General features: G+C 40.1%; 1 protein-coding gene across 2 annotated transcripts in view; it reads left to right on the plus strand.

The window, feature by feature from the left end:
- TANGO2 (transport and golgi organization 2 homolog) overlaps window positions 1–11,816 on the plus strand; it is a 26,914-nt gene that overhangs the window by 10,405 nt on the left and 4,693 nt on the right. For both annotated transcript variants that reach the window (XM_027652046.1, XM_027652047.1), the window contains exons 3-5: window positions 2,546–2,634; window positions 4,108–4,227; window positions 5,245–5,359. In XM_027652046.1, coding sequence (XP_027507847.1) covers window positions 2,546–2,634; window positions 4,108–4,227; window positions 5,245–5,359 — 324 coding nt within the window. The remainder of the gene's footprint in view (window positions 1–2,545; window positions 2,635–4,107; window positions 4,228–5,244; window positions 5,360–11,816) is intronic.

Raw genomic sequence — 11,816 nt, forward strand, 5'->3', positions numbered from 1 at the left:
ACACATCTGTGTGCCTGCACTTTGCAGCTGCTCTGGCTGCTCTCTGGGGCCTGTTTGCACTGTAGTTTAGTGCAGTGTAACGAGCCCTTTACTGCAGACCATTATTATTGTCAGAGGGAACACGCTGCCTTTACATCTTCCTGAACTGTGCTGTGAGCATCTTACAAATAAATACGTGTTTCAAGCTTCAGAGCTGTAATCACAGAGTCTTTTTTAAGGAGCTGAATTGCATTGTAGGAAATTGCTTTAATGGAATGATTTCTTGTGTTTTCATCTCTCTCAATATTAAAATAAATCTTAATACGTAAATCCTAATACAGTTGAATTATTTCAGCTATAACATGGTTGAATAGGCTTTTTGCAATTTATTAGAAGATGAGGGTCACTTAATATTGCTCCTTTTCAGTATGATTATGTTTCATAAAAGACAAAATAAAGATGGTTTTATTATTATGATCTTGTACACTAACCTTGTGATAAATTTAGGAGTCTGCATTAAACTTGAGACAGGGAATATTCAATCACACCAGAAAGATTTCACTTATTTTTAGTATTTAGATACTATAAACAAACCGTGGTTTCATGTCAAGAATCACTGAAAGCAAAGTATAATTGGAGCTTCAGGAGATGAGAAATGCACTTCAGCCAAACTGTTTTTTAACAGTGGTGATGTTAATTTAAATAAAAATCTTCAAAAGGAAACTGCACGACATAAACGGAGCATATTCAAGTAAGATGACAGAAATTTGGAAAACCAGCTGAAAGCCTGTAGGTCAAAGACTAGAATCAGCTAGGAGAAGAAAAATTATATAAGTTTGAAAGGAACAATATTATATTTGTGTTGGAAAGAAAAAAATGTACATACAGTTTGGCTTCCAACAGATGCTGCTTTGTTGGGCAAAATACAAAGCACGTGCCTTCCAGAAAGGGTGCCATTGAACTTTGAGGGTTGTTTAGTTTCTCTGTAGCTGAATGATTACAGTTCTTTTTCTAGAGTATTTCTAACTCAAGCTCTTATTTACAGATACCCTGCGTCTGTCTGATGTTGCAATAAGTAATTCAGTTTAGTTTCTGATGCTGTCTTCCCTTGCTTTTGAATAACAGAAAGTGTTCACTTGCTCAGTTTCAGAAGATGGATGTGCAGTCAGATTAGCCCAGACTTTCCTTTCTGGTGTTGCAGTGCCAACCCTGCTGCTGAAGTGGGTGTGGCACACATTCAGTGAGGGATCTGTGTGATCTGTGAGGAGGACACCAAAAAAGTTGCTTTGTTTTAATAACTTCTGCTGGATGAAATGGACAGAGAAACAGTTTTTTCTTTCAAAGGCCAAGAATGGAGAGTGTTCTAAATTCCTGTGGAGCTGTCTGGCTGTACTGACTCGTTAAAACTTTACACTCATAACCTGACTGACTGGAACTGGGGTTAATACTGAATTTGAGTGATCTGCAGTGCTGCAAAGACTGGAACTTTTGAGGAAGACCTGTCTTATCTTGCCTGCCTGCTGCTTTTTAAATATCATGTTGAACTTGGGTCTTTCAAGTGTGAAAGTGCCACTTATGATAATTATCAAAGTTCAGAGATAATTGTCAAAGTACAAAGTACAGATTTTCTAAAACTATCAGATTTTAGATGGCACGTGAAGAGCTGCAGCATGCTTTTTGTCAGGACAGCACTTGGTCTTGTGGAGCCATGTGTTTATTTCTAAATATAAATAATGGCTTTCATCCAGCAACATTTTTCAATTGCATATTATTTTTCGTAGCTTCTTCCTACCTCCTGATGGTGCCACCTCCTCTTGTTCTGGCAGAACCCAAATTATGCAAGCAACTATGGATGCAAAAAAACCCCAACCCACAAAACAACAAAAATCAGGGAAAAAGTGCCCACCAAAGTATCTCTTGATTGTTACAAAACCCCACAGCTGTTCCCTTTATTTCTTTGCCTCCCTGACCATACTGTCATTTCATCCAAGAATTTCCGTGGGGCTGGACCTCCAACACTATCACAAATTTATCTCTGCTCTGAGTACCTACAGACAAAACCATCTAACTTGTGTCTTTGAACCCCATAATTAGAGCTTTAGGTGTCAAAGACAGATTAAGAGATATTGTGACTGCATGATCCTAAGCAATGATCCATAAAAACGTTCTCTCATGCTTCACATTTTTGGTAAATTACCTATGAATCTGTGGGTTATCTTTACATTTTCTTTAATGAAGCTGTAACTTCATGCTGAGGAATCTTAAGGTTGTTTATGTGATCTTAATTCAGCCTCTTCCATTGGAAGTATTGTTCTTTGAAAATAACATCTGCCTCATTCACTGAACAGGATGGACTTGCTGTCTCGAGACAGTGAGAGACAAGGCTGCTGTCAGATGTCATTTTTTTGGCCTTTACACTGAGTGATAAAGGTGAGATGGGAGGATAAAGGATGGTTTCATGCTTAAAATGAGCTAATGCTGTGGCAAAAATTGGATTCTGTTCCTGCCTGCACTGTGAAGTTCCAATTTGTAAGTAATAGTGTGTTTTTCCTCCTGTGTTCTCCAGGCTCATTCTAGCAGCTAATAGAGATGAATTTTACCACAGACCATCCAAATCGGCCGAGTTTTGGGACAGTAGCAATGAGATCCTCAGTGGTATGTCTGTCTTGCTGTTTTGACAGGTTTTCATGTAATTTATTAGGGAATTGTGGCCTGGATTTTTTTGTTATTAGGGTGGTGGTGTTGCCTTTCTAATATGAAATTTGCTTCCTCCTTATACTTCTGAGGAAAATATGTAAGTTTGAAAGATGAGTTGTGCTATTATTATCTTATTTGTGTTTTAATATCTTGTGGGGGTTTTTTACCAGTTTTACATTTTTTTAACTGATTTCAGTCCTAGTGGTGCAGTGGAAATAAATCAGATTAATTGCTCCCTTGCAAATGATTACTTTAGCTTTGTCTGATAAATAGGTGGAATTACTTTGTCTTAAAATAGGTGGAATTAATTATTCCACAGACTCGGGGTCTGTAATATTGACTAGAAATCATTCAACAAAGCCTCAGAAACATGAAAACTTTCTCATTTTTTATTGGTTAATAATTTATAGGCTACAGAATAATTTTAGTTATTGATCCTTCAGTTTATTAGCTCTTGTGTCTACATCTTGCCAGACTGGTAATACAGTCCCTCAGCTGTCTGGTTCTCCTTTGTGGGGAATCTGTCTGTAGAAATTTTTAAGTATGATCAATACTTCTGCCTTTTCTGCGAAAAAGAAATGAAGCTCTGGAAGATAAAGCATTGTTTAAATGCAACATTTTGACTTTGCAAATACTCTTTGTTGATGCTGTGTGTGATTGTCACTGACAAGGAGGTCTGGGAGGAGGAATTACTCCCACTGTACTACCACTCCCTTGCTTCTCAAGTTCTGCCTGGTGTTTCTGTTTTGTGCCAGACATTCTGGGTGCTGCTTCCCCTGCTGTGGAGCAGTTCTAAACAAATAAAAAGCTATCCTGAAAACTGAAGAGCCCTGAACTGTTGTCTTTTATACCCTTTCAGCTCTGTCCATATTTGGCATAAGAAACTGGTGTATTCTCCATCTGGGGAGTGTGTCTGGGGAGATCCCATGAATTTGAGATCCCGTGCTTTTGGAGTTAATAATGTTGTGGACTTCACTTTCCTGGGTCCCCCTCCTCCATTCCTGTTACCAGAGTCCAAGATGTTTATCAGTTACCCAGTTTACTTTAAATGTTTCTGGTTATGTGTGCATTTAAACTTGCATATAACATTAATCTTCTGGGATTGGCTTTTGAGCTAACAAGCATTCTGAGCATTCTTAAAGCTTCATATGTAGTTTAGCATATGGGCAAAGCTTTTAATTTTGCTTTTACGTTTAATTTTCTCATTATCTCTCATCTGTTATTGCAGTTGCTTGGAAAATACTTGATAGTGCAGAATTAGAGGGCAGATAACTTAAGTGGGCTTATGCCACTCATCCAGAAAGACAGTCTTGCACCTACTGCATTTTATCCAGCCTGATGAAGACTCAGCATTTGCATTAAGAAATTCTGGTCGAAGCTTGAGATTTTTTTAAACAAATGTAATAACCTAACTCTTACTTATTCCATTAGGTCTGGATATGGAGGAAGGAAAAGAAGGTGGGACATGGCTGGGAATCAGTAAAAAAGGCAAGATGGCAGCCCTGACAAACTATATGCAGCCAAAGATTGATAAAAATGCAAAAGGAAGAGGTATGAAAGAGTTGAAATAGAAGAAGAAAAAAAAAGAAAGTGAACCAACAAGCCCTAGTGTTCCAGTAAAACAGTGATGATTACAGTATTAATTTTCTTAACACAGCTTTATGGGCAAATAGAATGTTTATGTGCTGTAAACAGAATTTGTGAACTGATGAGTTTGAGTACCTGTGTGAGAAACTTGACTCAGATAATGATTTTCTGATCAAACAGGCAAAAGTAAAACAAGATGTAGTGCTTGGAGCCTGAAGTTACATTCAGACAAGAAAGGCAGCACCAACTGTCTCCTCTTGAAAATAATTCTGATTAACAGGCAGAACAACTAGCCAAGCATTGAGCTAGATTTAGATTAAAATAGACTTTTTAAAATGTATATATTCATGTTCAAACACCTATGTCAGGGAATCAATACAACTTGAGTTATGCTGGAGGTAGCCTGAAAGATTATTATAGTCTCTCCTTACCCCAGATCAGAGAAGCAGAAATATAGGAAAAAAACTCTTTTGAAGAGGATTCTCAACAGAGCACATCTGTGGGGTTTTTTAGAGTAACAATAGGTCTGTTTGTAACTGTCATAAGCTGCTGCACTGGGAATATATTGGAATGACAAAAGATGCTAGACAAAGAAAAGAAATGAACCATGTCATTTGTATTTCATTTTAGGGTCATATATCAGGGAAATGAAGCAAGACAAGAAAGAATTTGTAAGGTGGGAGGAGAGGAAAGGCACATCCACTTTAGAGTAGTTAGTAATATGAATTCTGTAGAATTTTTGGCCAAGAGCTTTTGACCGAGTTCTTCCGAGTAAAAGTCAAGCTCTTAATAGGAACATGATACAATGACGTAAGACTTTTAAAGGCTGGTTTGTTACTTGGTTTGATTTTGGGGTTTGGGGTTTTTTCCCCACTGTCACAGCCTCTTGGCAACAGGAATCTTTATCTTGCTGTTTGTTTTACCAGGCCTGTCAGAACAGTGAGCTCACCCATATTTGTTCTATGTCCTTCTCTTTCTTAGGTGCTCTTGTAACAAACTTCCTGACTGCAGATCTGGACAGCTACTCTTACTTGAAGAAAGTTTCAGCAGAGGGACATCTTTACAATGGATTTAATTTGTTAGCAGCTGACTTGAAGTAAGTCTATAAAACACCACAGTTCAGGTGTCAAAGGGAGCAGTTTTGTTCATGTACATCACAGCCCAGATGTGTGACAGTGCCTGACACAAACTGAAGTCAGAGCTCGTGGTTTTTGCTGATTGGCATGTAAGATCCTGAAGTTACTGCAGTCATCATTTCCTGGGGTACTTTCTGGTCTCTCCAACCCTGGAGCACTGTCTTGTGTTCTAATCATTGCTTCCCACAGAACTCTTTGGGACTCCCTGACAGGCCATGGCCAGTCTTTACCCTGAGGGCTCTGTGCCTTGTGTTTTGAGAAAACAAAACCTTGGCTCCATCATTTCTCAGATACCTTTTTTCTCTGAGAGGTGACATGCTGTGGTGGGATTAAAGCACCTGAAAGCTTTCAAGATACCTTTCCTGTCAGAGTAGCTGTGTCATTAATCTTTCCTGAAACATTAAAAATCAGCACAAGACAGTGCTGGTTTACGTTAACTCAGAGTTTCCACAGCTGAAGGAAGGATCTTGGATACTTGACTACAATCAGTGTGGTTGGGCCAATCCTTTGCACTGCACATGCCTTTGTCATTCAGCAGGACATGTGCTGAGTGGTTTCTGCATTGGGCCTGAGGGAGAAGAAGGGAGATCCAGCACTGGGCTGTGTGCAGGCCGTGTGTCAGCTCCCAGGTGGATCCTTTCTGCATGACCACGAGCAGATACAGATTGCCCAGAGCACACCCCTGCTTTGGCACCCTTTCTGCAGCAGCATTAATCTTATTAGACAACCTCATGGTGCAGGGCCTGCTCCCACTCAGCTCTTCTCCCTGCTTCTGGGAAGCCACACACACTTAAGGCAGCAGGTCCCAGTGTTTGCTGTTCTGAGTGGAAATGATTTCCAGCACCCTCTCACTAACCAGCCTTGTGTTTGCATTTTTCACTTTCTGTATGAGACCACCTTCAGCTGGTGGTTCAGTCTGACTGTTCAGTTCTTCCCTACTCTCCCACTTTCCTGCAAGTAGATATTACAGTAGATCTGATTGATGTTATTTAAGGCAGTCATTCCTGTGTTGGTTTTGTTTGGTTATTCCTCCATGCTGGGCTGATAGGGAATTGTGTGTTCAATTGAATAGTCTTTCCATGGTGATACAGCTCATAATTCCTTGCTGAGTATCACTCTGAAAGCTGGCTGTGTTGATTAATTTCTCAGTTTTGACGTGTCTTTAGCCTTGGATACTCTGATGAAATGAAATTCTTGCCAAGCTAATGATGCAGAGCAATTTTGATAAGATTTGCAAACTTGTCATTTTAGGAAATGAGAATTACTCCTGAGAGAAATATAGTATATGAATGGAAGCTACTTCTCTATGTAAATAGAAAATGTTATTGTAGCTCATGCTATTTTGTTGGGCCACGTTGCTGTTTCAAAATAAGGAGCAAAGACTATTCTTAAGATGTTCTTCCATTGTGTAGCAAATAGTGACTGGCTCAGTTAAAGTGTGTGAAATGGAGAGGAAACTCAAATGGGAAGTTTAAATGAAGCACTGGTGGGGAGGGGTGTGTCTGAGCTCATGATATTGCTGAGAGACTTACAGTGTTTGAGTTTTCAGGTACACATTTCAGAAAAAGAAATTTTAATCTTCTGTCTGTATTCTTGTGCTGATAGTTGGCTAGATACCTGTGCAATGATGTGAGAAGGAGAGCTGGAAACAAGTATACAAGTTGTAAAATCTTGTTTATTTCCACAGCTTGGTGTGACTCTTATTTTCAACTTGCATGGGTTCTGACACTGAGTGTAATAATCTATTTGCTCTGTGACATCTCTTAATGTCAATTTAAAGACAATTGATTCCTTTTTTTTTAAAGAAGACTACTTAGTACTTTTATTTGTCTAATTTTTTCAGTTTAACATCTTGGTCGTGAATATTTATCCAATTATGCTTAACATACTTTTATGTTCAATATATAGCATATGACAAACAGTGTCTATTTGGAATCTTGTGCAGCTGCAAAAACAGCTGGAAGGCAGTGCTGCCATCCTGCAGTTCTGAGTATCAGTGGGTCTGATTGGAGAGGAACAAGGTTTCAGAGACTGGACTGGTCTCTAAGTAAATGTCTGCTTAAGATTCAGAGCAGTTTCCCTCCTTTCTCCATCTGTGACAGTATCTGAAGTCAGTGAGCTGCTCTTGGTGATGCTCGGGGCATCATTGCTGTGCTCAGGAAACCTGTGTTTATGTCCAACAAATCCAGTTGCTACAGGTACTTAGACTTTCATGGGTATCTCAAACTTCTGTCAGGGCCGTTGTGGCAGCATCTCCCTTGTGTTCTTACTGCCAAGTGTGTAATGCAGGCTGCCCTGAAGGACAAATGGAATTGGCAGCTTCTTGTCGCTCTCCCAGCAAGTTTGAGTCTCTGACAGGTTGTCACTCAGAGCCCATGCAGTTTATGTGCAGTAAGATCCTGGTGTAACAGGAGTGAATCACTTCCTCCAGGAGGAACAGACAAATTGTCCCTTCCAAAACAAGTCAGCTGGAGGGGACTGCAGAGAGATGCCTTCGGGGTGAGCTCTTCTGCTCTCCCTGTCACAGCCAGTTTCCAGTCCCTCCAGGGGAAATGTAGTGAACTGCCCCATCACCTGTGGGCTGTGCACTCAGTGTGGGGATCAGGGCTTGGCTGTGTGGGAGGGATTTGATTGCTCTCCAGGGGTTAGATCTGGGAGCCTTTCCAGTGAAAAGTGAGACAGGGTCAGAGTGCTGCTGTGGAAGGAACAGGGATGGTCAAGTTGTCATGACTGCTCTGTGAGCTCACTGACATTTCTTCTCTTGCATTGTCAGTCCTAATACAATATTACCTTTTGCAGAGTACACCTGTCTTGCTTCTTGTGGCTCTCTCGTGAAAATGAGGTGTCCAGGTACTTCTCTGTGTTCTGAAATATTTCTGCTTAGATCTTCAGTCATTTCCAGTGAATGGATGGACAGGCCAATGTCAAAAGAAGGAAAAAAGCTTCTGAGCAACTTTTTAATCTCTTTCCTCTGGTGTCAGCTTCTGCCTGGCCCAAAATATAAGGACAACACCGAAGAAATGTTTAGACACTGGCAACAAAATCAGAGTAGTGGTTTAAAGCAGACTTTGTATGCTGTGAATATCTGGCAGAATTCTTTTCACCATTTTATTGGATGGTAGGTGCTATATGTTTGGGCTTTATATAAAGTTGGTGGTTTGGTGCTTGCTTGTGTGTTTTTAGTTTCAGAACAGAAAAAGTTTTCTGATTAGCTCATGAACATTGAAGAAAAGAAAATTAATCTGTGGACTGTATTACTTAGTTGAAGCTCCTGTTCAGCATTTCAAGCTGTCAACTTCATCTTTTGTCCTTGCACAAAAAATACACGCACACATTATTCATCAAACAATCCAATGTCCTTGTGTGAGATATTCCCCCTGTGAGCAGAGTGGAGCTCAGTGCCCAGGGGAGTGATCACTTGGTGATAACCACACTCTGTGCAGCTTTACTGCCTCACTTCTTCCTTTTCCTCTCGGTCTGTTTTTGGCCAACACGACCTGAAGCCACCTTGAAGTTGAAGCAGGGCAGGGGAGCAGAAGGACATTGCTTATGTTTCATCAGCATTAAGGAGTGATTGTGGCAAACTCTGCATGGCTTTCATGTTGCTGGGGAGCTTCTATTTCTACTGAGATTTATGCTGCCTAGAATATTTCCCGGAACATTTATTATTGCTTACATTTTTTGACAGAATGATGTATCTAAGAGCATAATTTTTATGCAGTTTTAGTTTCTTTCTGCTGTCAGCTATGGCTGGGATTTAAAAATAAGCCTACTGGGCCCTATTGTCATCACTTTAATTATGCCTTTATTACTTCTCCACTGAAATTGGTATCTATACTTGTAAAGCTGGAAGGGAAGAGAATCTGAGTACGGGCCAGGGGTTTGAGGCTATTGCTGTGATCAAGTTTATAGTGATTTTTTTTCATCTTGGCTTCTGCCTTTCTGTTCAGTACTGAGTATCTGTAAACAGTAGGAAGGGAATAGGCAGAGCCAAATGACAAAAAGAAGAGTAGCTGACTGGCACAGAGAACTACAGTTTGAAAGTGTGCCCATTTCAGAAGCCTCTTGGGAGGCTTCAGTCTTCCTTTGACAGAAGACAGCAGCAGTGTTGCAGTGGAGGTAAGTGGAAACACGTCTGGGGGAATGTGGAATGTGGAAACAATAAGATACAGATGTCCTGAGTCAGTGACCCTGCAGTTTGTGTGTATTCCCCATCTTTTTGTTAAACTCCAGGGGATCCTGTTACTGAACACGTCAGTCACGAAAAGCTCGGCACAGATGCTAGAGGATAATATTCTTTCCCATAAAAAGCCTCTGCTAAGGGAAGGCAGCAGTGCCTGTTTACACAGCATGCAGTCCCATCTGTGGCAGGACATGGACAGCTGTGGTCAAGGCTTGTGTGGAAAGGCCATTTGTCTGCCTTTCCATCTAACACTGGGTTTTGAGACCTCAGGTGATAACAATTGCTCTGAACTTTTCTCTTCATAGACCTTTCACACCAGGTACAGGTTCAAGAATTTGAAAAGAGAGTAGTTATTGCACCAATATAACAGTTTCAGGTTGCTGCTAATAGAATTTTTTTTTCTTCCACCTGTACTTTTCAGCAGCACTTTCTCATGTTCGTTGAAAGGCTCTATTTCACTGCTTTACTGTGTTCTAGAATAACAGCTTTAAAACCCCTTTTGTCTCTGATGAAGAAAATACAACTCTTTCAATAGATTATTTAAGTGGGTCATATAGACAAGTTAATCTGTGGTACTGGGACAGGAATTTGTATCTCAGGAAACTGAGGAAAGAAAATTCTGGTCATATGTTGTGTTTTCCTTCTGTTTTGTTTCAGCTGCTTTTGTTATGGACTGTGTAGTTATTCCCAATGCAAATACTCCAACTGGGGTACAGAAACAATTTCACAACATACTTTCTTGCTGTGGTTGGTGCATAAGAATATCACAGGTAATACATTCATGTGAAAACTCCAGCAGAGACTGGTCAAAACCTTCAGTGCTTTAGAATTAGAGGCAGAACAGGAGAGGAGGATCCATATCCATCCCTGCTGTAACTGGAGCACACGAGGGGTCACAGTTCTGATGTGGGCACTTGTCTGTGGAGAGTTCAGGTGCTCAGTAAATCTTAGATCAACATTAAAGTTGAGCAGAAAAACAAAGATAAGGAAAATAAATGTCTTTTAAGCCACTAGAGGAGAGTTCAGAAAGTGACACATTTCTTTTAACAGTAGATAAATTTTAAATTGAATAACTGAGGGCTTCGTATATGATATTTAACAATAAAAGCAACAATACACAAATACCACCTATAATTACTGTCTTCTACCTATGCTGAAAAACTTGGGCATCTTTCTGTAAGGCATCAGAAAAGTCTCATGGATTTGGGAGGAGGAAGAGCAGTGCACAGAGAAAGGCAGTTCTATTTTTGCTTTATTTTTTTTTGTATTCTTGACTCTTCTGAGTTGTATAATTAATAAGTTAATACTTCCTTCTTCATTTGGCTGTCTTGCAAAGGATGCTGTAGAATATCTTTCAGAATGGCTTTTCAAGAAGAATATAAACAGCTAAATCAGGACTGTTTTGCTTGTTATTAAGGTTTGAGTAGCGGATGTTAAGTTATGCAGAGCAATTTAAGTTCCAGAACATCATTAATGAGATTGCCCTGGTGCAGATCAGAGTATACAGAATGCAGAGATACTTCTTTTTATCTTAGAAAAAAATGAGGAGCTGGAAATGGTTTCTCTGCTGTATTATGTTTTATGCTGCTTAATCCAAATTCAATTTTAACTGCAAGTTTTGCTTGTTTGGTTTTTTTTTTTTCCAATTCAAAAAGCCTATATATTGTCTGAGGAGCTGGAGCTTGGGAGACAAATTAAAAGCTGAACAATGGTCAGAATGTGTTTGTTGGTAACTGGAATAATACTCTCTTCCATTGTGACCAAGTAAATCACAAGGGGGAAATAGAGAATTAGAGGATCTCGTTGCTGTATTCTGGCAAATTAAAAAAAAAAAGCCCAAACCCACTGACTGGTAGCAATCTGAGGAATCACTGAGGAATTCCATGTCAGCTGATGGGACTGAGGGATGCTGGCAGTGAGCCATCTGATGGCAGTCCATTTCCAGAGGACACACAAGGCTTATTCATGACTTCATTTTTTTGTCTTTATCAGTTGGTTTGCTGTTTGTGTTGTCAATATGAGTATGACTGCTCAAGTCCCTGCTGTTTGGAGATGGTGATCCCATCTCTGTCAAATGAGAGTTATCTGCAGTGTTGGAACCTGCCTTTGAACACTGTGCACAAGAGAGAGCAGCAGCCAGTGCCTCCACTTAAGGGGAGAGAGCTCACAAACAGTAACTGCTGAACACAGCCTGGCCATGCCCATGTGTCCCTGGAAGGACCCAGCTGTCCCTG

Source organism: Corapipo altera, unplaced genomic scaffold, assembly GCF_003945725.1.
Source record: "Corapipo altera isolate COAL_440 unplaced genomic scaffold, ASM394572v1 67, whole genome shotgun sequence".
Classification (NCBI taxonomy): domain Eukaryota; kingdom Metazoa; phylum Chordata; class Aves; order Passeriformes; family Pipridae; genus Corapipo; species Corapipo altera.